Source organism: Aquila chrysaetos, chromosome 2, assembly GCF_900496995.4.
Source record: "Aquila chrysaetos chrysaetos chromosome 2, bAquChr1.4, whole genome shotgun sequence".
Taxonomy (NCBI): domain Eukaryota; kingdom Metazoa; phylum Chordata; class Aves; order Accipitriformes; family Accipitridae; genus Aquila; species Aquila chrysaetos.
In genome coordinates, this window is record NC_044005.1 from 9201852 (window position 1) to 9229843 (window position 27992).

General features: G+C 44.9%; 1 protein-coding gene across 6 annotated transcripts; it reads left to right on the top strand.

The window, feature by feature from the left end:
* Positions 1-377: 377 nt before the first annotated feature.
* Positions 378-27992, top strand: PPP1R36 (protein phosphatase 1 regulatory subunit 36). 6 transcript variants are annotated; one of them, XM_041121914.1, is made up of 12 exons: positions 7829-7918; positions 11501-11565; positions 11735-12004; positions 12788-12868; positions 13581-13702; positions 13820-13886; positions 14804-14902; positions 19410-19550; positions 24216-24261; positions 25551-25747; positions 25835-26023; positions 27275-27992. In XM_041121914.1, exons 4-12 carry the CDS (start codon positions 12846-12848, stop codon positions 27513-27515), a joined length of 1125 nt encoding a protein of 374 aa, XP_040977848.1. In that variant the 5' UTR covers positions 7829-7918; positions 11501-11565; positions 11735-12004; positions 12788-12845; the 3' UTR covers positions 27516-27992. The 6 variants fall into 6 exon arrangements, with proteins under 6 accessions (XP_029863317.1, XP_029863316.1, XP_040977848.1 ...); XM_041121918.1 differs by lacking the exon at positions 7829-7918 and adding an exon at positions 9871-9886; XM_030007457.2 differs by lacking the exons at positions 7829-7918; positions 11735-12004 and adding an exon at positions 378-643.

Genomic DNA, 27992 nt, shown 5'->3' on the forward strand with positions numbered 1-27992 from the left:
GGTAGGGGGGGGGCAGCCAGCTTCCCCCCCCCCCCCCAAAAGGCATTTTGGGGAGAATGGGGGTGAGGCGGGTGCTGCGGGCTCGGTGTTGTACGGGGGGGGGGGGGGGGGGGCGGCGGCTCACCCGAAGGGAGTCGGGCCCGGGGAGTGAGCCAGCTGCCCCCACCGGGCGCTGGGGAGGGTCGCAGACCCCAAACCCTGGGGCTGGGGCCAGTGTGAGCGTGCCCCCCGGCACCGCTATGGCGAGGGAAAAGTTTCCCTGAGCTGGGGGTGTTGTTTTTCGGGCAGGACCTGCTCTTCTTCCGCAACTGGTGGCTTGGGCTGAGGCCCCCAGTCCCCGGCAGCTGGGACGCAGGGTGGATTGTCGTGTTCGTGTCACTGAAATAAAACAGCGGGGAAATACGTACAACAAAAATAGTCCTGCTTGGCAGGCGGCTGGGCTCGATAACCTAGAGACCGGTTTGTGGCCAGCTATATAAATTGCTGAGTTATTCTTGGGTTGCTAGTATGCAAGCTGAGCTTTCAATACTTTAGTGAATGTGTGTTTTCCCCTCTTAAGATGATCAAAAGTACAGCTGCCAAGGACACCCTGAGAGCCGGGAGTGCTGAATGAGGAGCTGGGATGCTGGACTTGATAGAATAGGCAAAATCTGTAGTAGTTAAACTTGTCTGGCTTTACTACAAACTGTCTCCAGAGTGCTTCATTTGTTCCAGAAAGCAAAAAAAACCCCACAGTGTTTAGAGTCCGAGGAGCTGCAAATTAACGAGCTCTAATGGAGGAGCCTGATGACATGCACATTTTGGACTGGCTTGTCCTTTAAGGGAAAAAACCGCAGAGCAGTGGGCAGCTGAAGGGAACCATCAGCCGTGTTTTTGTTTGGTTGCTCGTTAGTAAGTGGGAGTGTTGCTGTGCTGGGAAATAAGGCAGGCGCTGCCCTGCTGGCTCTCCATGCTGCAAACAACTTTTAGGACTTGGATTCCTTAAGCTTGTAGGTGATGTACATAAAGAAATCTATAAAAAATATTTTGTGATGAGAGGGCAGACAAAAATAAACTTGTTTAATATTTAATAATCAGCAGAGATGTAAGGCCCCGGTTTACTGCGTGGATTTCTCTTGGCTGGTTTGCCAGGGCACTGACTGCAGGTTTCTCTTCACTGCCTGCAGAAAGGGGTTACAGTTGCCATGGGGGAATGCGAGGCTTGTAACAAGCTTCTTTGATCTGCTGTTGTCGCAAATGATTCAAAACCACTTCAAGTTTATTGAATGGTTCATAGGTAAATGGCAGTGCCATCACAGTGAGACCTGAGAAGTCAATTACAGCAGCTTCAGCACCTGCTGGGTGCTTCATTGAAGTCTTGAAGGGCTGTTACCAGGCTGGGTGCTTTTGGTGTTTATGTACACAGCATTTTCCTGGCAATCAGCCTCTTGATTTCCATGCTGTAACATATATAGGACCCCTGAGAATGAGAAGATACCATGCCTTTTTTTTTTTCCTAGGAACTAATAGGTAAATATGTTTATGAATAGCAGTAGATTATCTGTGAGTGAAAAGTTTTTGCTGCAAACTGTAATACTTTGTCACATACACTCTTCCTAATCGAAATCCCACTACTATGGGATGACAATAAGGATTAGGTAGCACCCACGCTCATTGTAAATGCAGGTTAACTATTTTTTCTATTAACTGACTGGTAATTGCCCTTGCCACATAGTTTCCTTTACTTTTCAGCCCTTGGTGTGCATTCCTCAGCGTTGCTTCCCAGTTATTAAACACAATTTTTTGTTGTTTTCCCCAAACGTCTATTTAAGTGTATTGCAGAGCTAATGTAGCTAAATGTGCACAGCAGATAGCTTGTCACACGCCCACACTGTCATCTGTCCTTTCCCTCGCCTTGGCCACTGCTGCTCTGTGCCCATTTCAGCAGTGGGGCAGGCAGGGAGTAACAGAGACCACAGAAGTGAAATACCCGTCCAGATGGCTAAAATACCCCAGGGGCTGAGGACGTGAACAGGGTAACACTGGAGTAATTATATATATATTTTTTTTTTCCTAGGAAAGGGATATTTTTTAGTATGGACACACCTAGACTGTGTGTGGGGTATATAAAAAGGATGAGAAACTTCTGCTGACTTACACAACTGGAAAAAGATTTGAAGTCTCAAGGCACAAAGTAGCCTTTCAAATACGTGAACAACCCCCCAGAATGTGAGAGGCAGAAAACTTGAAGGGCTCAGAGCTAGATTCCTTGCATTCATTCACTTAGTTTATAAAACAAAGAATAACTTCAAGTTGATTTTCAGTGTATTTTACTTTCTGTAGAGTGAACTCTGATCCTGTTAGTGGAAACTTCCCACTGACTCTAGCCAGTCTAAATTTTCTTCCCCCAGTTTCTTAAAGAAATACTAAATGTCAGAGGGGAAAATGCTCCTCATTTGCAAATAGGTCTATTTGGGGTGTACATGTAGTTCTGGGGAGTAGTTGCACATTTCGAATGAATTTGGCAAAGCCAGGAAAATAATCTCGTCTAAAATCTGCAGTTTCACTGCTTCCACACTCGGCGTCTCTCATCCTTTGTACTGTCCTGACTCACAGGGAAAGCCAGCTCCTTCTGTCGGAATCATGGGCCTGGGTTTCTGAACTTTGCTTGTTCTTAAACAGGGCTGCGCGGAAGACCAAGCCCATAGGAAGGACGTGAAGTGGTTATAACTTCACTTGTGTTGACTATGTTGTTAACTTTTGATGGCTCCTCACGTTTGCTGATCGAGTTTATATGGACGGTATTATTTCATATAGAGGAACACCCGTAGCATTAATACTGGAGAATTTAATCACCCAAATTAAAACCCTTAAGCGCCTCAGCGCCTCACTCACGGTGCATCCAGGTGTGTGGCAATGCAAAGCAATCGCTCCCATGTGCGAGGCAGGTCGCCCTGCAATTCCCCACCATTGCTTTGCAGGGGAGAGGGAAGAGCCAAAAACCCCCAAAAAAGACAAAGCCAAAAGCGTTACTAAAACAACGTGTCACGTGAGAGCCCTTGGAGGGAGCTGAGGACGAGAGAGCTGTCTGAGGGCAACCCACTCAGGAGCTGGAAAGCCGAGACGTGCTTGGACGGGCTGCGTCCACCCAGCCGGCCGGGTGAGTCAGCCCCGTGCCCTGCCGCCTCCACAGCGTCTGTTTGAAGTTTTGCACAGAGGACTTAGCAGACAGGCTGCAGCCCTGCTCATCCCCTTGTGATACCATCTTAAAGACAGGAATGAATATATCCCGGCAGCCTTCCTTTTATCTCTCGGGAGACACTGTGTAGAGCCCTGCAGGTTGGGCAGCCTTTCTCTCAGGAGCTGCCTGTCATTTATTTGAAAAGGTTCTCCTTGAAGGATTGGGCCACTGTGGGGCTCAGCCAAAGGGTGACAACTCTGAAGGAGAGGTGACATCTCAGGACCGCACCACAGATTGAGTCTTCCCCGTTGCGAGCCACTCCCACAGATACATACGAGGAACAGGAAGGAAAGGGAAAAATGTTCAGGGAATTCACATTTCCAGCCTTGGCCCTTACGTTAAATGCAAGGTATCCCATTAAAAAGCATGCGCTTATACCCAGCATGCATACTTAATTCTAAAGTTCCTTCTTTCAGTCTTGTCAGTGCGTTGCAATGTAATAGCATTTCAAGCTCTACTTGCTTTAAAGGTGTTCCACACTTCTCCTCCTTTGCCCTGTGCCTGGCATGAGTTTCCCTTACCGTGTCCTTTTAGAAAGCACATGGTGGTCTAATCTCTGCCTGCGTCAGGGACACTGTACCTTGGCACATGGAAGTCCTGTGATATTAAACCAGCGAAGCATGTGGATGCTCTTACAGCAGCAAAATTATGTTCTGTAGTTGTTCATCACAGGAAAGTTATCACCCCTCCCTACCCCACAGCAAAACAAGTTATGCTAATAAAGCTTCTTTAGCACACCTATGTGGGTCAGGTATCACATCTCTCCGCCACTCTCATCCACATATTTATGCAGGCAGAAGCCTATAGCATAGGCCTGCCTCTAGAGTAGATTTTGCTTGCAGCAGCGTGGTGATTATATAGTTGGGCAGGCCAGCATTTCCAGATGCAGCAACATATTTCACTTCCACATATGAAACAGCAGTATTAAAAACCCCTGATCCACCCTTGCATGACCCATTTGCCTTTACTCTCTCCTGCATCAGTAGGGTGGAGACACAGACAAGCTGGTTCCTCTTGTCATCCCAATAACAGCACCAGCCAGGAATTTTACAGAGGGGTTAAATTTCCCTCTAAGAGCCAACACATTTTTTGTAGTCTTTCTTTTAAAGAAAATCAAGAGCAGTATAGGAAATTTTTATTCCTTTTCCATTGCTGAAGATACTCTCTCCCATCATTCAGGAAGTTTTTTTTGTGTGTTGGCCTGTGCAAAAGTTGACAGATCGCTGTTGCATCCTGGACCAAGAAGCGTGAGGTCATTCTTGCTTGTGCTTAGGTAGTAGTTAGCAGCACCTATACCCTAATAATGTACCCTTCAAAATGTCACTGCTCCAAATGATTGCAGGTCAGCAGTTAAAAATCTCTTTTGAATAGGATTAAGGAGACAAAAACACTTCCAGAAGTGCCAATGCTGTGTATTTCAGGCAGGACTCTATAGAAAACCCCATGGGTTTAGGGGTCTTGGTTGCCTTCCTATTTATTCACTGGCAAGCATCATGAAATATTTTCTATCAATCCCTGTAAGAGCTGTTGCATGGTTGAACTGACAGTCTAGCAATCATGTCATAGCTGAAAGCAGCATTTCTTTTTGCCAGGCAGTATCTAAAACCATAAACATTTCTTTCAAAACCACGTTTATTTCTCATTTGGCAGATTCCTTATTTTCCTGCTGCAGACCTCATTCGCAACATGTTTGCAAATGTACTAACGCAGCCTGTTAAAGACAACTGATGCCAGTGAGTTCTTAGTCCTATCCCCAGCACTACAGGTGGAAGATAACTGAAAATTCTAGTAAGTTAAAAAGTCTCTGTAATAAACTAAAAACTAAAAGTAAAGTTCTCTGCAATAATTATCTTCAAAGCTCACAGAATTTAATAGAGAAGATTTCGTCTATAGCATATCTATATTAAATGTTCACTTTTTTTTCCCTAATTCTATAGCAAGGAGATGGTTATATCCTACAGAAGAACTAGAAACTAGGCTATGACATTTTTGTTAAGCTCCACAGATTTCTGAGCACCTCAGAATACAGAATCAAAATCAAAATTTTGAAAATACCTATTGAATATGGGGTACATTTAAATACTTCTTCCTTTCTGTTAGAGGCATGTTAGTAACAAAAGGTTGATTGTTAGGAGCACAAGGCAAATGCTTAGCTGCATGAAAATAGCTGACAACTGCTAATGTTCAATAATCTCATCTGATAAAACTACGCAGAGGGAGTAATTGCATGAGGATTTCAGTAAAAGAATGTGCAGCTGGTTTTTCTGGCTTTCCAAAAGCAGCCTGCGTTCCCGTAAGCACTGCTAGGCAATCATTGCCTCCTGATTTCCCTTAGACCTTCGGTCTGGACTCAGTAGCTAATTCTGCCTTTGCCTATCGAACTCCTTTAGCCAGTTTGCCTCTGCGCATGTAGTTGCCACTGAACGCGGCAGGTAGCCAGGCCACAGGGCTCTGGAGCTGGGGCAAGGCTGGGGCTGGTGTCCCAGGAAGATGAGGACGTGGGGTGGACACAGTATCTCTCCCGAAGTTACAGTGCAGCTATCTAACTACCCTTTGCTTTGGATGATCCAAGGAATGGGACTGAAATGCAGCAGTGTTGATATGTGAAAACAGCGCAAATTGCTGCAAACAAGGAATTAGGAGCTTCAATTTTGCACAAATCTGAAGAGAAAAACCGCACCAGTGTTCATAGTATTATGCCTAAGGACATTATTTATTCCATTCATATAGCATGATCCTGTTTTTAATGAGCAGGCAGAAGTACTTGGCAGGTAAATCGCGTAGTCATGGACTAAGTATTAGCTACTGTGAAATTGAATTCTGTACTTGTGTGCCTAATGCAAACAGTAGTGCGCACACACAGAGTCTCATGTTCCCAGAGAAACCAGGGCTGACATTTAACTGCCCCTGGGAAAAGAGGAGGAAATTAATACAGTGGGTATGGAAGGCAGAGACTTGACACAGCAAGAAGAAACAAGAGGCAGAAAAAAGGTGAATGACTGGATGGTGAGTCAGTGATATTTTTGTTGAGTTTATGTATGTTGTTTATTTTCTGGGTGTGATATCCAAATTAAACATTAGATATACCTGAAGAATGGATACATAGACGTACGGTTGAGTGTTCCCAGCTACTGGGATGCACATGGACACACAAACACCACAAGAAACAACATTAAAAGAGGCCTATTAAGGCTGCAAGGTCAGTTGTTCAGAATTATGACAATCAGAGCAAGCCTGTTTCTTCCTTTCTTTGTGCTTATGCCTCATAACCCAGTTTTTAATTACATGGTAACAGGTTTTTTTATTTTTTTTCTTCTGTAGGGCACCTGCCTCAGTCAGTGCACACAATAGGCAGTATATGGTCTAAGAAGGTAGTATTTCCCAGTGCAATATACATCTTCTTTACTGTGTGCTGTCCAGTCCCAGCTCTGGAGAAGAATTATTGCTTAGGATGTTGCCTGTGGAGCTCATCACCATCACATCTTGAGTGCTTCACAACATATCCATCTAGTTTTCACCCCTGAGATGTGTATAATTCCCACAGAAAGGTGATAAAACAAATTGGCAAAAGCCAAACACCATCTGTCTGTCGTGGAGTCTTCCACTGGAAATGCCAAGGAACTGTTTTTTCAGACAGCTTAGTGTTATACACTTGGACTGTTCAATGTAGAGTTCCCGTTGGCTTCGGTCACAGCTGTGGATACCGAGTCCTGCATTTCAGACTTCCATGAAGCCAGGCCACTTGCTCAGAAAGAAAAGAGCATGCTAATCATGGTCATTAGGGCTGAATGCGGGTTGGAGTGATTTGCCTGGCATTCTGTGACTAAAGCCCATGTGGAAATCAGTTTCCCACGTAGCCTTCAACTGCTTCAACCATTACGCCTTAATTTCACTTCTTGTAATCTTCTGGCTCACTCATTTTATAGCTTCTAACTCTTGCAACAGCTGAAGCAGGGATCCAACCAACATGATGCCAGGCTTTTAATTTTTTTATTCAAGGCTGATACCCATTTGGGCCGTGTTGTGGTTTAACCCCAGCCGGCAACTAAGCACTGCGCAGCCGCTCACTCACTCCCCCCCCCACCCAGTGGGATGGGGGAGAAAATCGGGAAAAAGAAGCAAAACCCATGGGTTGAGATAATAACAGTTTAATAGAACAGAAAAGAAGAAACGAATAATGATAATGATAACACTAATAAAATGACAACAGCAATAATGAAAGGATTGGAATGTACAAATGATGCTCAGTGCAATTGCTCACCACCCGCCGACTGGCACCCAGCTAGTCCCCCAGAGGCGATTCCCCCCCACACTTCCCAGTTCCTATACTAGATGGGATGTCCCATGGTATGGAATACCCTGTTGGCCAGTTTGGGTCAGGTGCCCTGGCTGTGTCCTGTGCCAACTTCTTGTGCCCCTCCAGCTTTCTCGCTGGCTGGGCATGAGAAGCTGAAAAATCCTTGACATTAGTCTAAACACTACTAGCAACAACTGAAAACATCAGTGTTATCAACATTCTTCACATACTGAACTCAAAACATAGCACCGTACCAGCTACTAGGAAGACAGTTAACTCTATCCCAGCTGAAACTAGGACAGGCCGTCAGCACAGGTGGGATGTTTGGTCCTCACCTCTGCAGCCTTAGCTCATGAAATACTTGGGCTGAACTGATCTCCTCCAGCAAGCACTTGGTTAAGGTAGTACAGTCCTGCATCTGAGTATCCCACGTCTCCTGCCCTGGTAACTTGGTCAGTCTCGGGGTTCCTGCTAACACTGTTGTCTGTCTTGTCTGTCCTGGGCCAGAGTCCATTCTCTCCCACTCTCCACAAATCCCTTCGGGATTTGTCTTCATTTTGCCCTGGTTCACCTGTCTGCTGCACTGATTCCTAGGCCCTCCCCGCCTGCCTAGCCAGCTCTGTCTTTAGCTCTCAGCCCCTCTTTACATTCACAGTTGTTCTCCCTGTAGGTAGTTCTCAGTCTTAGTTTCTCCCCATCTTTAGCCTGGGCTTTTTGTACCAATTTTCTCCCAACTCTAGTACAGCCGAAGGCTTGCCTCCCCTGCCTCCTACACCATGAATGCTAACAGAGGTAGCCCTGAGTATCTGCAACACGTCCTTTACTTTTGGCACGACTTTTACTGGAGCCAAGATGGGTCGATTGTCTCCTGAGGCTGATGGCAGCCCCGCTCTATAAAAATGAGTTGATGACCCATCAGTTCCATACCTCCCCCTTTCCCCTGACAGGGAGCCTATTTCTATAGTGCTGCCTGGCTGCCATGGATGAGATCTGAGGTCGTTCCCAAACCTGCTTTTCTCATCCTCTTAAATATGTAACTTGGCTGCCAAGTCATGGATATGTACTTGGCAACCTGCAATAGCAACTGGAAACACAACATACACAATACGATTGTCAAAAAAAAAAAAAAAAAAAAAAAAGAGATGGCTATAGAGAACAGAGCCAGACCTGCATTTTCAGGCTGATTTGAGATTCCTGCTTAGCTATCCATGAACTGATTGTGTTTGCATGGATAAACCTTTATAGAGTACCTACAGAAGAAAAGATGCAGTGTTTGGAAGGCTATGGAAATGGGAGGAAGTTAGCGACAGATTGTTTTATGGAGATTTTCTTTCCGCACATTGTATTGTTCATTTGTTCCTCCATGTGGTCATGAACATCTCAGTGTTGGTTTCAGGAGTATTTTCCCTAGTCAGAAACTATTGCAAAAATTAATGATGCCGTCTTTAAGAGCTGAAAGCACAGGGAATGTTCCTTCTGTCTTACCGACCTGACCTGTCTATAAGTCTGAGGTCAGGTATTTTCATCTCTTCAAAGTACATACTGGCCTAGTGCAGCTGTACTAGCAAAATTTTCCTAAATTGTGGCTGGCTTTCACCTTACAGCTGACCTCATCTATTGAGACATGTGGTCCTCCCCCTGTCCCCTTATCTTTATCTACGTCTCCGCCGGCCCTTCTCTGACTCCACCTTGAACTGATGTAAAATTCTAACTCAGCAGAAAGCTTCTCATTTATTTTTGCTGGATTATGATTTTTGACAGTTTAGGGAGCCGCCTTGCTGTGGGGACAGAGAAGATAAAGAATCAACACAAAGATAAATGGTGGGAAAACTTTGATGGGAGCAAGAATGCCTCTTCCATCAACAACTAGCTATTAGGCTGGCTTAGCTGTAATGTGAAACCTCACCCTTCATGGGGACTTGACTTCTATTGGCAAAAAGTGCTTTTATCAATATAGCTTGTACCAACTTTGGGTGCGATCTAAGCAGTATCAGTTATACACGACACTGATCCACTGTGAATGACTAGTATGACAGATTCTCTGCTTGCAAAAGCAAAGATCAAAACCCATCCCTCCAAATTATGCCCTTAAGCGACCTGCCTTAGCGTACGGGAATTATTTCCAGGGGCAACTAGCAAATCTTGAGCTGATTGCTCGCATAGGGACCTAGATCATGTCACAGACTTGTGACCTGGTAGACATAGTTTTAAATCTTGTAAAGTCCCAAGCTAAAGTATGTTTAACATTCAGAGTGCTGTACAGACATCAATGCCCATAACAGAGGGACGAGGTGCAGTTGCCTTCACCGCTGCTGGTCCTGGGCCAGCAACCAGGAAAACCTCTGCAGCTCCTGATCGCCAAAACCACAGTAAGCCCAAATGAGTGGCTGTGGAGATATTATCGTGTGGAAAGCATTTAATTTCCCTGTTTGGGCTAAAATGTTACCCAGGGAAGCCGCTTAGCAGAACTGGGAAGGAGCAGAGCACGCAGACCATGAGTCCCCGTCCATAGAGCAGGCTGAAAGGGGGGACTGAGGTGCGGGGACCTGCGGTTCCGAGGGAACAGCAGACTGTCACCGGGACACTGCCGTCAACAGTGCCTGCCTCAGCCCCTTCGCTCCTGGCAGGGTCCCAGGCGAGCGCCATGCTGTCTGTGAGTCTCCCCACCTTTCCCAGCTCCATCTTGTTGCTGCTGTCCGCGGTCGCCTCTGCACCACCGGAGGCCCCATGGGACAGGGACCTGTCCCGCTGCCCCAGCCGGGGAGCACGGTGGCCGGCGACAGTCACGCAGCCATTCGTATTAGTGAGAAGCAGCTGAGGTGTATTTTGAAGACACAGGAGTGGTATTTTCTCCTTCCTGTGATGTGTTGGTAGGCCTTGCGATGCCGTACTACCACCCTTCCTATTTTTCTTTCATGGTTCATAATCGTCTGTGTGTAACATAAAGGTATAGCATTTGCATGGCCCTTTTCATCCGAGAGTTGTAAACCGGTGTTACAAAGCTGGAACCGAAGACTAAAACAGACAAGTTGAAATAACCACTTTTTGTCAAAGGATTAGAGCCACGGTTTCCTAATACTCATCTCTGTGGTCTAACCATTGCATGGGCTGCTGGCTGCTGACGTGAAATTATTCTGGTGTCCCGTATCCAGCGCTCTACTACCAAATTAGATTGAGCAAGAATTTGTGAGAGCCTTGTGGCTGTCTGGCTGAATGGTACCTGGCAAAAAGTCATGGAAAGCCTTAATGTTTCTCCCGGTTTAAATTTGTAGGCAGAAGGATTTCAGCAATAAAGAGTCATTTTGCTTTAAAGGTGACCTGCAAATGATAGTTAAGGGTTTGTAAATCTCTCTTGTTAATTAAGAAAGGGACTAATAGATCTTCTTTATTTCCAGGGGATTTTTTTTTTAATGGATTTTTAAAAAAATATATGGATGCTGTAAATGCTGTTACTAATAGTTTTGTCCAGTGTGTCCCCTGAAGGGTCTATCTGGTGTTTATTGAAAGTTCTCAGAATATCAGGAAAGTGCATAACATATTCCATTTTTAAAGAAAGGTTTCCTTTTTCCTGACACTTAGTCTCTACAATTACATAAATATAAAAAAAAAAAAAAACCAAACCAGCGCAACCAAATAAAGGCAATGTGCTGCTTAATGCATGGCTCCATTTGATTTCTTAGTCTTTATTGATTCACTGGTAATCAAAGAACTGATGTTCCTTAGGAAACTTTCAATTATTTATTCATACCCTGAAAGACATAAAAACAGACAGATACACGTTTTTCTTTCTTATGCTGGCAACCTTTAATCTCAGAGAACTTCTGTTCAAATGACTCACACACAAACAACAGCTGGGTGAAAAGCAGACTGAAGAAAAATAGAAAGTGGCCCATATGCACAGTGCTTGCACTATAAATACTTTGTTGGGGTGAGAACTTGAGCATAGATTTATGACATGGGCTCTATATGCTGTTTTCTTGCAGACGATAAAACTAACTCCAGGCGTGTGGTACTGGAAGGATGATACTAACACACTTGAATTTGCAAGGTAAAACAATGATGTTTAGTTTCAAATTAAGCAGGTTTAGGCCTTGATATAGCAGTTCCAAGTAAGGTAAAGTCAGAGTCTAATATTGTTTTGCCTGGACATCAGCTGCAGGACAAATTCCTTCTTTCTTTCTTTCTTTTTTTTTTTTTTTTTTTTTTTTGCAATTGAGACTGGAGCTCCTTAACTGCTGCTCTGTGGCATCATATTAATGGAGAAAATCAGAAATATGCATTTACTCCGTACTGCTCTCAAGCTGAACCCGCTCCAGAGGGATGGCTGAAAGTGCGTGGCGAGTCCTGCCATGTGTCAGAAATGGGTACCACGCGCTGGAGCAGCAGTGCTGGATGCCAGGGCCAAATGCCCCCCCCAGGTGTCTATAGGTGGAGGTTCACAGACTGACGTTCCCTGTTGCCGGTGTTAGGTATGATCCCGTGCAATGGTGAGCACCAAAGGACTGCAGACCTTTAGAGAAACCTCAGGTCTGCGGGAGACAAAGTGCACGTAACTGTGCTTTGTGGCAGCTGTGGATTAAGACTTTATCAGGCCATTTAAACCACTGGGGCAACCCCCCCCAGCACCCAACCTATATCCCCCTGCTCTTCTCAAGTGCAGGGCAGGGACCGTGGCGGAGCGCGGCGGCCGTGGGTCTGTCACACGCTGCCTGCCGCTGCCTCCTGCCCTCCTGGGCATTTTCCAAGGCTTTGTCACGGCGGAGCCAGGCTGCTCACCTCTCTCCTGGTCACACGGCTGCTGCAGGCGCCTTTCATGGTCTGTGTCTCAGCAGCTCCGGCCAACTTCTCCGCTGGGCTTGGGAATGCTGCTGACTCTGCCCGGTAGCTCTCCGGGGAGAGGTGTGAGCTCCCTGGTGACCTCTGCCTGTCTCTGCCCTCAGCGATCCCAAAGAAAAGCTCTGGAATGGAGCAGTTTACATTTAAAATCTTCCTAAAGCCACTTGAGACGCCGATCGCTTGAAGGGTTTACATGGCGCGGTGCATTTGGTGGCAGGAGACAGAGCAGGAGGATCTGGGGAAGCCCCTTCACTCTTTGCTTCTGTGCTCTTGAAAGTAACGTCTCACGTTGACGTCACCACAACCCAGATGTTTTCTTAGTGTCAGTTAGAGGCCAAAATAGGTATGTCTTTGTATCATGGGATGTTGACCTCTTTGTACCTCTGCTAGTAATTTAAACTCATGCTGCTGCATGCTCATACTCTGTATTTCAGCTCCAATCCAGCAGCTGAGGAAAACCTTAAGGAAGGAAAAAATATTCACTTTCAGGAAATGCGTGTCAAGACTTTAAAGAGGTATTTCAATTCAACTAGCCTAGCTCAAAAAGAAACAAGATCATTTGGGTGGGAATATTTTCCTCCATTGTCTGAGGATCATGTCTGAACAAAGCGCATGAAACAGGAAGCCAGCTGTCATTTCAGCAGGGTGGATGAGTGGTCTGAACATAAAAACAGAGCCAGACATGCCTGGTTTTGAATGCTAGCTCAGGCTCTAGCCTGGTATGACTTTGGTAAAGTCATTCAGCATCTCTGTTGCTGTTTCCAGATCGCTCAGAACGAGGTAATAATTCTCATCTACTCTAAAGAGTATTGTGAGGTAATTAATTCATCTGTGTAAGGCACTTCAAAGATTAAAGTATTATTATTATTAATATTAATAATAATAATAATTTTATAAATTCACAACATGGTATAGCTGACTTTCATCCATTACTTAAAACCTCTTTGATCTAAATAATATAGTTGCAATTTATTATTTTAGCAACTAAAAGAGCAACTTCAGACGCAACCTTAGAGGTGAAATGTCCTATTTCTCTCAACATCCCCAGCCTGTTTTGTGGTTATAATAGTTGAAAGTTAGTTCAGGATACCTGCCAAACACATTTCACCGCCTGTCCCTTTGAAACTGAGTGCAATGAAGAGAGTACATACCAGGTAGATAATCTTAATATTCTCAGACTGGAATTAACTCTGTGTCCTTAAATATTATATATTGGTTAACCACTAGCATCTTCCAAGGTGACTGCAGTGCAACTCTCCCTGAAAGAAGGCTGGCTGACAAAGAAGGAAAATTGCATAGGCTGTCCAAGTGGCTACAACATGAATATGTGACGTTGGATGATGTCAAATGTGAGTAATTGCTGGTATTTCTTATCAGCAAGGCGTCACCCATACAAGTTAGAAAGTTATTTCTACTAACACTAGCAATTTTTTTGAGGAAATATTGTTTTTCTCCTCTGTTTTCAGATGCTGCTTTGCTTTTGAAAGAAGCAAATAAGTCACATCACATGTTGCCATTTGCAGCAGTTATCAGGTACATCATTTAGAGTCTGTTTCAAGAATTATGTGTGTGTGTAGCTGGTAGTGGAGGGACCAGGGTGTATGGGAAGTAGAATACGAAATATCAGAGGTTTAAAATCTCTCATCTGTGAGGTTCAGTGGGAAACAATACCAAATGCATGTTGTCCTCGACACGTGCAGAGAAATAACCCTGTCACCTGTTTGAAAGCCTTCCACTCTGTTACCTAAAGGAAGCCAAGAACTTGGGCCTAAATATCTGAAGGTTGTTATCCATTTTACTCTAAGTTAAATTCCATGTTAGCCAGTGCATCTGCAACACTGTGTGAACCAGGAGTGCGAACACAACTGGGAACCTGGGCTGCCTTCCTGTGCTGCTGCTGTTCCCTTCGGAGCTACAGGGCTCATTATTTGCTGCTGTCACTTATCAGCATTATTTCTCTATAAGCTAAAGGCGAGGAGGCAGCAGGCGGAGTGTTGTGTCTCAGAGGCATATCCCTGAGATCACCAGGGCCATACAGTGGCTGCGTTGTCTTTGACTTAGGAATGTATCCGTAGACCTTGTTGAGCCTTAGCCGTACTGTCCTTTCAGAAGGGGAGAAGTGTCCGAGTTTTCCCCCTTTTCCTTTGAATGTGAATGCCACTCTTCCAGCATGTTCAGTCCAGAAAACATGCTCCTTGGAAGTATGTCTGGTGATATCCAATTCAATCCACTCTTCAGTGTGTTTATTGGACTCTTAGTAATTCTCTAAAAGCCTTCAAAGTCTTGGTGTGGGGTGGAGTGCTTGCTATGAATAGGTCTCAACCATATAGCTAATATTTGGTATAATGCAGACCCCTGAGCAGAGACTTTGTTCTTTTTCATAATGGTCTGGTGGTGTTGATATCTGCAAATCTGCAGACTTCACAGTGACCTTTCTATCTTCCATTTAGAAATGAGAAACTAGATATGTTCCTCATGGCCCTGCTCTTCTACCTATCTTTTTACCTGGAAAAAATTGCCCTGGAAAAGAAATGCAGATCCTTGATTTCGTGAGTACAAGACTTTAGGGGTATAAGTACACAGAGCTTGCCCCAGCAAATCTGGAATCACAGGGCAGTCTTTCGTGTCAGAATCGGTGGGATTCTGCATATGAGCAAGGACTGCTTGCTATACTGGCTGAGTCTATATATAGAATACTAAGGAGAAAAACTCCTTGGTCTCAGCATTTATGTCTCCCGTCCCCTTGTCCTCTGTGCTCTCCAGGACATAGGCTCCTCTCACTATGTAGAGAGAGAGATTTTCTGGGAGGGTTTGAACCCCGCTTTGCCCCAGCCTTGCCCTGAGTGGCATGCATGTTGTTCACGTGGCATGGCATCACCGTAGCCTCCCTTTCAAGATCGTGGCTGGATCCAGTCCTGCTGCAATGGAGTCACCAAATAATTTGGGTCCTCAAGGTAATGCTGCAATTTGAATAAATCATTACTACTGCCACCAACGTTAAATCTATGTGAGTGCCCTGGTTTGAATTACCATCCCTTAATGCTATTTCCCAGTAATAACATTAGCATCCAGTCATTTCTGCTTGCAATAGAGAGCAGCAAATAGTCACAACTGGGTCTGCTGGGGGTTAATTTGTGCTGCGGGTCACATCGCTTTAAAACTTTGTTTCTAAATACTTTGCAAAGCAGGTTCAGATGACTCTTAGGTGCTGGAAACATGTTACAACATGAGGAATATATGCTAGGAAAGCAGTTCCCCAGTAAGGGTGTGTGACCATGCTTGCTACCTTGCAGAGTGGAAGTGGGGATGCCAGGGGAATAGTTTAGGAGCTGCTGGGTTAGAGGGTTATATGCCCTGGGAGAAAGCATTGCAGAGTTACAGACCATGATTGTAAGAAACTTCAATGATTTTCTGGAGTCTATAATACTCTCTGAGAATTGATTGACCATTTTCTTAAAACACTTAAGTGATTACTTACTTCACAACTCATGAAGCCTTGATATAAAGAGGGGCTGATTTATCTGGATTGAAGACAAGACTGTTGGGGGATTGCTGGCCTTCAGGAATTGATTTGTTCTATATCCGTAGATTGCCAGGTGTTTCTTTCATTGTGGAAGGAATAATTCATAAATAAAGAAAATCATCAGCGTAGTTTCATACATAAAGGTTGTAGATTCAGTTGAGGTGTTCTGGGCTGCAATTTTCAAAATGATCCTCTCGCTCTTGGCTGGTAAAGGACAAGGAGGCCACTCCATGGGTCATGACACCTGCCGTGGTTTAACCCCCAGCCAGCAACTGAGCACCACGCAGCTGCTCATTCACTTCCCCCCACCCAGTGGGATGGGGGAAAGAATTGGAAAAAAAAGTAAAACTTGTGGGTTGAGATAAGAACAATTTAACAGAGCAAAAAGGGAGAAAATAATAATAATGATAATAATAACAACAATAATAAAATGACAATAATAATAATAACAAAAGAACTGGAATATACAAAACAAGTGATGCACAATGCAATTGCTCACCACTCGCTGACTGATGCCCAGTTAGTTCCTGAGCAGCGATCCTCCCCCCACACCAACTCCCCCCAGTTTATATACTGGGCATGACGTCACATGGTATGGAATACCCCTTTGGCCAGTTTGGGTCAGCTGCCCTGGCTCTGTCCAGTGCCAACTTCTTGTGCCCCTCCAGCCTTCTGGCTGGCTGGGCATGAGAAGCTGAAAAATCCTTGACTTAGTATAAGCACGACTTAGTAACAACTGAAAACATCAGTGTTATCAACATTCTTCTCATACTGAACCCAAAACATAGCACCGTACCAGCTACTAGGAAGAGAATTAACTCTATCCCAGCTGAAACCAGGACACACCTCAATATGGCTCATATCATCTACTGGTGTGGCAAATACAGAAAGAGACTGAAATAAAGAGGAATTTGGTCCTACTGCAGTTTGGGGTTATGTTTCCTGGATCAAGGGAGCTCTGGTTAGTAAGTATCAGCTATAAGTACTGGATAAACCCGTCCAGGAGAGACTTGTCAGTGTGTTCTGGCATGCAGTGCTCTCAAAAGGCTCCTGCCTTTTGGTGGGAAACATGTACTGACTCTCTACTTCTGCAATGCTGTTTTATTTAGATTCATTACCTCCCCTGAAGGGTAGTGTCTTGCTTGTTAGGATTACCTGCATGCAGAGTAACATCAGAGAAGCTTAAAGAAGACACACTTATCATGCAGAAGCAGGAATTCAGCATATTGATCTACTGATGTATAAATACAAGGAAGGAAAATAAAATTACAAAAGGCAATTTTATGTCCTATTTAATGTTGAAGCTCATCCTTAATGTTTTAGCATCTTAGCTGACTTGGAGGAACAGGGAGATATTAATCACGGTGTGAAGAGCTTTCTGATACTGCATCTTCTTTCCCTGTTCAAGACCTCCCATTTCTTCTGTTATCCATTTGGTCTAATTCTGAACTTGGTATGTGCTGTATTTCAAATCAAATGTAGCAAGGACTGTCTTTTTCCTCTTGCGGAGTAAAGTTCTGGAATGGTCTTCCACTAGGAAGTAGTGGGGGCAGGCAAGAAAACTACATTTTTCTGAAGGTGGAGCTTCCTGAGCTTGTGAAAGGGATTTTATAACTACTTAATAGAATCATAATGACAGAAAATTATACTTGTGATAAGAATCCTTAGGTTTATGATATGCTGATGTATTTGCGAGGATGGGAAACAAGATTACATAGCCGTTTGTTTTCCTGTATCTATCCCACATAAATCCCATGCTCAGGGCTGTTGCTAGTGGCCTGCTCAGGAAGAAAACTCCCCCCCCCCGCCGCCTTCCTCCAAGATACAATTTAGTTCCAGAGGCTTTTTTGCTTTCCTGTGTAGTACTGGCTATGTGCCACAAGTAAAGACAGACTGGAGGCAAGACATGCCTGTACCATTTCATGTTTCTCGTTAGTGATACCTATAATTTGCTCCCAGTTAAACTGACAGACAGATTACTTGGAGACAGGGCTTGGTGACTCGCCTAGTCCTTTATCAGCCTCATGTTCCTATATGACAGACACATCCAACAGTTGTGCAGTTCTCGAGCTGCTCTTCTTGTAGACCCTGTGTGATAACCTAGTAACACAGAAAACAGTGCTGGTTATTCCTGCTCCTAGCTGGTGTGTTTTGGGGTTCCTGCCATTGGGGCTGCCTATGAGAGATGCCTAACTCATCTGTTGGGTCTACTTTTGTCCACAGGGAGCCAGGCCTGATGGTCTGAATAGCTCCTCAGCTGTCTCGACCCTAGACCATGTAGGAGTATCGGTGTCCACAGTGCCTCAAGAGAACATCTAAGACCATCCTGGCTTCAGAAGTCATTGCTTCTGTGCATTAAACTTTCTTTGGAGAAAGAAAGTATTGGAAAGGGGTTCCTATCAGAGAAATCAGGATGAATCTGGACATCTTTGACTTCTTGTGACTTTGTCTTTTGTTGATGCCAAGCTGATTCTTTGTAAATCCAAGCCGGAGGCTTTCCTGGCTTTTTCTAGATTCAGGAAGGTCTTTTAACTAACTTCAAAAACAACCAAGCAGTTTTCTAAAGCAGTGGGCATGAGGCATTCCCCCACTGCAGACAGCTTGAGAGTATTCACCTCTGAAATATGTGACTCTAAGAAAAAGAACTCACCAGTGGTGGATGAGACATGAATGGAACAAGGCCTATTATTTCTGCCCTGCATTTTCTTTCCCCTTTAGTTTCTGTCTGTTTCTGCTTTCAACGCTTTCATGTCTTTTGGGGAAAATCTGCTGAATTTTATTAGCAATTATCCTTGAGAAGCCCAGAGTAATTGTCCTAATTTATTAAAGGTGGGTTGTGTAGGAAGCTTTAGAGCTGGAGGCCATCAGGCACAGGACAGATAAAACCAACTCTCCCGAGTGTGAAAGGAGGCTGGTAACTTTTAGGCCGGCAGCGCTCCCAGGCACCGGCAGACAGTCGGGCGGATTACAGGGGAAGCAGAGGAAATGGAAAGCTCTTTGGTTTGGCATTTCCTTAGTGTTTGATCTGAATTGGTTTAAAATACAGGCTTGCGGTGTCAGCCGTTCCTGTTCAGAGGCGGTCCCAAAAGCAGTTCGTGTGCCTTTTTGAAGAGGAGTAAGTGCTGTCTCTGAATGAGCCAGACCCACTGCTCCAGGCTGCCCGGTGACAGAGCCTGCGCCCGGAGATACCTAAATGCACCTCCGAGGCTTTTATGCAGGCTGCAAAAAAGCTTCATAAGCTATGCAGGATCAAAGACGGCAACCTGACGGGCTGTGGGCATGCACCTTGTAAGTTGTGTGGGGCAAGAGAGACTGTCTGGGCCCAAGCCCCGGGCCTCGTGGCCCCACCGGCATTGCCAAGCTGCGCTGGAAGGGCCCGAGCCCAGCCTTGCTACAGAGGGGTTCCCTGACGGGGGGGTCACGCCGCGCCGGGGCTTGTGTGCCTGAAAACCACACTTCCATCCCCAAAACAGCCACTCTTGTGTCCAGAGCACCTTCCCGGAAAACCCTTTTTCCCTTTTTGTTTTAAACAGGACTATGATATTTTTAGACAAGAAAGAAATGGACGATGTGTCGGCGAAGTTAGCAGTGGCCAGGATTCACCTTGCCAAGGCGTACTCTAACCTCGTCCTCGGAGGAGGCATGGCACAGCAGTGCCACATGCCTCGTGGAAGGTAAGCCAGTCCCTTCTGGGGACTCTCGCTATGTCAAGGGCCACAGCAGCCCAGGGCCAAGGCCTCTGTTGAGTGACACAAGTGAATGCCCAGGGTAATAAATGTCTTGTGAGCCAAGGAATCACAGAAGGCTAAGGGACCATGAGACAGGGAAGTGTCCCTGCAGCTCTATCTCATCTCATAACCGACTCCAAAAGTGTTTCTGCTGAGCTGTTGCCAACTGAGTTGGCCACAATGACTTTCAGGAGAGCTCTGGATACCAGACTGGAAAACTCTAGCCCTGGTATGCGGAAGCCTTGCTAGATACACAGAGCAGGAAACTTTAATGGGTTCAACATGAAGTCAGCAGGGCAAAAATCAGTGCCAGCCCTGGATCTTACCCCTGCCACTTCCACTTAACTAAATCTTGAAAGCAAATGGTTACGTACCTGCTGGTTGCTAGTGATCCTGGCATAAATTTCCTCTAATGCCAAGTCTGAGATAGCATAAGGCTAGTCTAGCAAGTGAAGGAGACCATCTTCCTGAAGGGCAGCAAGTGAAGGAAGTAGAGACAAGAAGAGGTTGTGCTTGGGCATTGGAAGTGTAGGACTCCTACCTCTGAGCCTGGACAACAGTGCCTGGCTTTTTCGGAGTGGTAGAGACCAACTGCTCTTTAGATGCAAGGGTCCCAGCGATGAACTGAAAGGGGAGAGAAACCCATAGTGGGAATTAAAAAAGAAATTGAAGAAGGCAGGAGAGGATGGGAGGGTGTTTGAAAAGGCAGAGAAACCAAGGGAATGATGAGGACAGGAAAAGGGGAGTTTTAACAGGAGATGAAAGTGTTGTGGTTTAACCCCAGCCGGCAACTAAGCACCACAAAAAATGGTTAATGGAAGGAGAACGTAATGACAGAGAGATCATACACCGTGCTAGTGTTAGGGACTCTTTCCTCAGCTGTCTATGTACCTGCACAATGTTTCTTTTCCCTGGCAGTAGAAAGGAGCTGGCAGTCCCCACCCAGCACCCCAGTCCCATGGGATCTTCTCAGAGCAGCTTCAGGCAAATTTTTTCAGTCAGTTGGTGTGAAACTGCTGCCAGTTCCCCAGAGGAGTCACAAATATTCACCTGCCTTCCTGCAACACAGCTCCAGGCAACCTTGCTCCTGGCTGGGGTGGGAGAACCTGGGTTTCCTTCTAATCAAGAGGAGAAGGTAACCTGTGAAATGATGGAGTCAAAGGGGAGCTGAAATTGCTGTCTCAACAGGGTTTTCATTTTAGTGTGCCCCATCCCACAAGGTGCTGGATGCTGAAAATTAAGAATGCGTTCCTTCTGCACCCTAGCATATCGGCATTTCACTGGGCACTCCTGGGGAACAGTATTCTCTGCCAAATGCCTGCTCCCAGATTCCTGCTGAGCAGAGGCATCCTCTTAACCTTCTCTCTGGTTGGACAGGGAGGGTCATGACAGCATTTCGTTATTTTTGTTGGGTGGCCCTAATGTCTGCACTTCTGAAGAGTCCATTGGAGGAACTTATTGCAGAAAGTAACTTGAAGCCAAGAACTGGATGCAGCTGGATAAAACAGCCTGTCTTATACCCAGCTAGTTAGCTCTGCTGCTTCTTCACTCACTCATATTGTCTGGTGGATGGGAATGTGCAGGATTGAGGCAAGCAAGAGGTCTAGTGGCAAAAAAACACCAGCATGGGAGTGAGAGCAGAGAGTGGAGACAAGAAACTCTGTTCTTTAATATTTCCATCACAGCAGGGGTTAGAGGCTGGCAGTGGGTTGGGATGTCGGTGTCCAGGCTGTGAAAACACAAAGGCTAGAAAAGAGCTGTGTCTTAAAGCCTTCATGATATAAAAAGTGCTGTATGAAGAGAGACCTCACTGAGTTACTCATAGCAGGGTGGCGGTAGCTGACTACAGCTGGCTTCAGAGTTAGGCGAATGCTGAGCGTGTTATAATATAGGGCACTTCCCATACCATACTGCAATTACGGAAATATAATCTTTTCCAGGCTGACTCAGTTTAGCCTTAAATGTTATCTGGATCCTCCCGGACCATTACATGAACTGCCAAATACAAGAGCTATGGGACAGAACTGGTTAAGACTCTTAATTATGAAAGATGGTTAAGAATTTTTTGAGCACATGTGTTTTTGGATGGGGAAGGTCCTTCATCAAAATGGAAACTGTAGGGAAGGTTACTTTTGATGAAGCTCTTTAAACCTGAAAAAGCTGAGAAACTATTGATAACGTACCACCCCCAGTTTTACTGTATTTTCTTATAACCCAACTATGGGTTCATGATGGTGTTGAAGCTTTTGCTTTTCACTCTAATTCACCATAGCAACATCTTAATGAAATCTTATACTGTGTTGGTAAACTTGCTTTCCCTTCCAGATCTGCCAAATGTCTATGTATATGTTCATATGAAATTATTGATTTTTCATGTAAAGGTTTTCTCTGAAATTTTAAAAAGGGAGCCTTAGTTGGAGAACATCTTCATCTTAACAATTTACATGATTTGTAAAATGCAGCATTAAAATCCTATCTTGATACTATCCCAGACTGGAATTTGAGAGAGTTCCTCCAGACCTGTTATTTGTGTATGTTAGCATTAGTCCTTTTGTGCCTCCAACGCTGAGGAAGGAATAGGTGTGTCTGGCTTTCTCCTTTTAAGTTGATGGGGATTGTGCAACCTTTTTGTGGTGCCAGTTTCCTTATAGGCATTTGTCATAATGGGAAAAATACAGAGTGTTCCCAAAGGTACATGCATCAATGGTGCAAACGCAGTCGAGCCAGCCCTTACTGATCCTTGAAGCTGGCTTGATCCATGGGCAATTAGAGTCACAGCTGCAGCAGAGGGAGCTGCTAAATGGCACATGAAGCATTTCTTCCCCATGTGCCCCTGTGCAGAACAATAGTCCTTGTGGACGTCCAAAGCCACTATCATCTTGCATCCAAACCCCACGCTTACTGCACCGTCTGCCCTTGGCTGTACTGTCCTCCTCTTTTATGCATGGACTCAGCCCGTCCCCCTCACAGTTCCGAGAAATCAATATTACTATATTACTAGAAGGCACGATGCTTTTTGCTCACTCTTTCACGTTTCTTACAAGTCCTGTCCTGAAGCTTGTTGCAAGTTTGATGTTTTCCTGACCCTTTCTGTATTTTCCTAGGTAATTAGCAACTGTGCCCTAGACATGGGAGGTGCCTCCTAGTTCAACACTTATTTTAGGAAACTTTACTTCAAGCAAGTCTCTTAGCTTAATACCTCACCTCAGGGAAGAAGGCACTGGGAGAAAGAAGGGTGGAGACCCCTGGCCTTATTTGACTGTAATTATTAGCGTTATTTTCTGTTGCTGGCTTCTACATAGGTTTCTCTGTTAAACTAGGGACTGGTTCTAAGACACTGCATGAGCTGTATAATGTTAAAAGGTGAAGCTGGGTTTCACATTTAGGTTTAAGAAGCTGGGGTCACTTTAGGTTTCTCCACTCTGGTACTCTGAAGACAGAATACTGTGCTTCACTAGAATTCATAAGGAATCAAAAGCATCAGAGTTGTTCTGGGAGTTCTGCTTTGGCAAACGGCCATGCCATGCTTGCAGAGTCAAGCTTCTTTTCCCTTGCACAATATGTGAGGTGTCAGCAGGATTACGGCTGGTGGGAGCCAGGTAGGGAGATACATGGTCTTCTTGATCAAAAAAATCAATAAATAGAAGTCAGAAGGTGGTAAATAGAGCTACAGGGCTGAAAGGTATTATCTTCATGGTCTGCTCTGCATTGGTGTTTCTGGGGTGATGGCAGCTGGGGATACCCTAGATGTGTGGAACACTTGATGTTATCAGGAAGATAAGGGACATGTCAGGAGTTGGTGAGTTGATGCGGAGACAGGCTTTCCTGAGCATCTAGCAGGACGAAGCCAGCTCTGTGGGGATCCGTAGGCTAGTAGGGAAAATTGGCTTTCATTTCCATGAGGGTGAGTTGTGCCATCTCCAGGACAGCTGAGTAGCTGCTGGGATGTGTGCATCACCCTCAGCTTTAATGGCTGTTTCCATGATGGACAGTCATTTGGCTTTGTGTGAGAATCCCCAGGCTCAAGTGGGTGGCGAGAGCATCTCTCAGGTTTCCACTGGGCAAATTGCTGCTTCTTTAACAAAGGCCCTTTGTCATTCTTGGGCATGTTTTACATTTCTTCTTGGAGATACATCAGGCATCTCCTTCCTGGTTTTCAAGTTTATTGTCTCAGCATTGGCCTGGCTTTGTGCCCTCCGTAACTCTGCCTGTTGCGCTTCCAGTGATGTCAGGAAGAGTTTTTTTAATGACTTCAGTGGGAACCGGGTTAGATCAGCGCTGACCACTTTTGAGAGGCCCATGCAGAGAGCTCAGCCTAGATAGCATAGCAGGGGAGCCTCGCCTGCTCATCACATCCAGCTTTGTTCTCCGTCAGATTTAATTAACTGAGCCATACAATATTTTGCATTTTCTCCTTCTGAGGCAATGCAGAAGTCCTGCATTTCTCTTGGACAGTGGGTCTCCACATGCTAGTAATGAGGATCTACCAGCAACAACTTTATTGCCCTGGTGAAATGCCAGCTTGGCATAACCCCATGAGTCATATTCAATGCTCTGTTCAGAGAACTAAAAGGACGACTGCTGCTATTAATTTTGTGCTCTTGTTCACAGCCTTAGGAGAAAAACATCGCTGCAGAAAGATCGGGGCTTCTTTGAGGTAAGAAAAACACACAGATAAACAAGAGTGTGACTGTCAGCCCAAAGGATGTCTCTCCCTTGCACATCCAAATGCTCCTTTCCTTTTTGGTTCCCCCAGTAGTTTACTTGTAGGGCAGAGTACCTGGAATAAAAGTTTACCTCTAGGGCCTAGATGTCCCTGTAAAATGCCATCTCTTTGCCCTTCAGCCCAAGCCTTTTCCCCTTGGAGTCCTCAGCCAGGGAGTTTCAGTCCCTTTGTGGCTCTCAGACCCCAGGCAGTTCCCACCACAGCCTGAGGTCCTTCTGGGAAGTCTGGTCTATAGATTTCTTCTCATCATTGGCCTCATAGTTTCATCTCTGTTGGTAAGAAATTTTACAGCCTTCTTTTATTTCCATTGCCCATAGCGACATTTCTAGACGCCAATAAGTTCTTCTGGCCTGCAACATACAGCTCCGTCAGCCATTTATGAGACTCACTGTGTAGCAGGGCTTCAGCAAATTAATACAAAACAGCTGGGCCCAAATTATACTTTGTACTTCATAAAGTGGGAAGCCTTTCCTTGGAAGAGGGGAACTGTGGAACAATTCCAAGGATACACAGCAGTCCCAGCAATGCCATCCTTTCAAGAACAGACTTAGTAGAGATTTGATTTACTGCGACTTGATACAGCTTATGCCAGCGATCACAAACATTAAATAGGAATGAAAAGCTAGATTTTGTTTTTTTAATCAGCAAGCAGACATGCGGAGGTGAGATGCAATGAGTTCATATTTGGTCGTAATATTTTCTGTGATCATAATGCTGTCATTCAGGGTGGGGATCATCTTGTCTACCTGCAGCTGCCCAAACAATAGCTGTCCAGTCAGACCATGCCCTTCGGCTGCCTTGACAGTCATTGCAGAAAAGAGAAGCTCAGCCAGAGGGTGAATTGTTCCCTCTTGAGACAGATGTGTGCGATAGGAGCTCCCACAGAATGAGTCATCCCATCAGTCTCTTTCCATTGATTATTGAGGGAAACTGGGTGGTGATCTCAGGTTATCTCCTTAGTTTCTAGCAGCAAGACTAAGCCAAAGTGGTCAGAGTTGAGCACGATGAGATCCATCTGAGCTAACTCTGTTTCTAGACTCATCTGTCTGCATACCATTAAAAAAACCAGTCCTCTCAAATCTTCACTGATGCATGCATGGTAAAGTTTGATGCCAAATGGTTGCTGGCATTTTAGTGGAGTCATGCCAACCTGCACTCTGGGATGCAGTGGGACTCTGGGCCTTTTCCCGGTGAAAAGGAGATCTGTGTTTTCAATTTAGGGCTTCTACAACTTCTGCAGCTATGTGGCTTGGCTTGTGTTCAGACGGAAGCACTTCCAAGTGATTCGGGAAGAAATCGGCAGGCTTCTTTGCTCCGACATGTTCAATCCCGCCTTAAGAGATGGGAACAATGTTGACTTGCAGAAACCAGGAGACTGGACTGCTGATGCAAACACAGTGAGATTCCCGTATCTGAGGTACACATTTGACACACTGGTGAGTCCTTAGGGAACCTGACCTGTCCGAATACACCGAGGTAACACCTGCATTCGTTTTCTTTCAAGAAAACTCCATGCCAAGCATCCTTCCCTAAACAGCATGGTTCACCAGCGCTCGCCAGTGCTCAGCACGCTGCTGCCCTTACCGAAGGACAGTGCTCAATACCTCTCCCAGAACCACTACTGTCGGGGCAGAGACCCTCCACCTTGCACGTGCGATGGCCTGCTGGACTTGTCAGAACTGTTCGCTACCAAGTAAGGGGCTATTTCTCTGCATAAATAGATTTGGTAGGGCTAGGAGGAAGGGTGTCTGACAGCTAGCTCTTCCTCACCAGGAGAGGGACCGTTGGACTGAGGATTTGGTCTACACAGGAGTTAGAGAGGAACAGGAGTGTAGGTCCCGAGAGACCTGAGAGACCCTGAAACTTGCAGAGGTAGTACTCTTGGTTAACTGATGGCAACGCAGCTGCTGTCCATCGTAGTCCTTTGTTAAAACTCAAAAGTTTTCCGGGGAAAGGAAATATGCTTTAACGTAAATTTGAACAGAAATAAATCAAAACTTCTCAAAATCAAAATGGGATGTTTATTTTTTTCCCCTCGCATGATTCATTCCAGTTTCTTATTTCTTCTTGACTTTTAGTTTTTAATATTGTTCGGGTCAGACATTACTGATGTACTTTATTCCAAAAAAGTCATTTTGTTACTACATTGTACTTCAAAAATATAATTTTGATTGTAATAGAAATAGAACCTTTTCTTCTGATTCATGATAAAACCAAAACCCTTCAAGCCTGGGTACACCACACGGGAGGAATTCCATTTCTCATCCAGCCATGGTTAACAGCAGTATCACTACAGTACTTTTTAATGTAATAACTCATGTAAACAGGACCACTGTAAATCAGTTTTGCTCTGTTGAAGTGTATGTAAGGCTCCCTGTTAGATGTTTCCTCATAAGTCTTTTTCTACCTGGAAATTAGAATTTGAGAATTTCTTTCATTTTTCTGCATCTTGAGAGTTCTGGCAATCTAATGAATGTTACAGCACTGTACATGCAAAATCTTTGGACATATTTACAACACACGACCAGCAAGTCTGGTATTTCTTGAGAGTGTGAAATTTGCTACAAATGCACACGTAATTGTTTTGTGCATGCTTTGGAAGCTGGGTGCATCCTGAGCATCTTGGCTTTATAGCTTATGCAGAGAGTCATGTAAGGAATATGTAATAGGGCCAAACTTTCCAGGGAGCGCTGAGCTTCACTTGGACACATGCAATTCATGTTGTGTGCATGCACACTCCAGAAAGAAACATGACATGGTGTGCAAGCTGCTGAGGGTATAAGCATGGTTATTTGTTTTTCCCTGGGGGAGAGCAGATATTCTCTGCTAAAGGAGGCAAGATTCCTTGCTGGTTTACCTAGGAAACATTACAAATCTGTCCCCCTTACTCCTGTTTTCCTTTGCTTCATTGTGTCAAGCAGATTAACACCATGTTTTCTAACAGGGTGGGCATCATTGGAGCTCATTGTAGTGAGTTAAAATCTCTTATGAGCATGCCTGATGGGACAATGGAGGAGGAGGAAGAAGAGGAAGAACAAGAACAAGGAAGAGTAAGAAGTGGTTTCTCTGTCCTGACAAATGACCTCAGATTGCCACCTCTGAGAAGCCCCCAAAACAGGCTTAATAGTCAGAGCACTGTGGTCTCAAGAGCAGTGGCGGAAGGTGACTGTAATGAGAGCAACTAGCAGACGTGGTACCTGTGATGAGTGGCACGATTTCACATTGCTAAATAAATCACTTTGAAACTGCAGCTTAAGAAGCCTAACTCACTTGTCAGAGGTGGGGTAGTTTAGCACACAAGGGCCCCGACTGGGTGACTGGAGACCTGGACTGTAATTCCTGGTTCTGTCACTAACAATTCCTCCTTCATCTTAATGCCTTCATTGCACCATTTCTGAGAAGATTATTTTACTGACTTATTTTGGGAAGTGCTTTGACACCTGCAGATGAATATGATTGTTGATTTTAATGTCAACCGTCTTTTTCCGAAAGATTTAGCAAAGCAACCAGGAGACACGACTTACTACAGTCTCAAAGTTGCTGAAATTTTGCTTTTGAATGAAGTTACTCTGGAATCTTTAGTATATTGTGTTTACTTTTTTTTTATTTCCATCATCTCTCATTTTGTTCTCAGATATAGCTAGCCTAATTTATGACTCATT

Coding starts and splice junctions, on each gene's coding strand:
- PPP1R36 (XM_030007456.2), top strand. CDS start 6,161: ATGGAAGGCAGAGACTTGACACAGCAAGAAGAAACAAGAGGCAGAAAA. Junction 13,703..13,819: donor GACGTTGGATGATGTCAAAT/GTGAGTAATTGC, acceptor CTCTGTTTTCAG/ATGCTGCTTTGCTTTTGAAA. Junction 19,551..24,215: donor TGCCACATGCCTCGTGGAAG/GTAAGCCAGTCC, acceptor TCTTGTTCACAG/CCTTAGGAGAAAAACATCGC.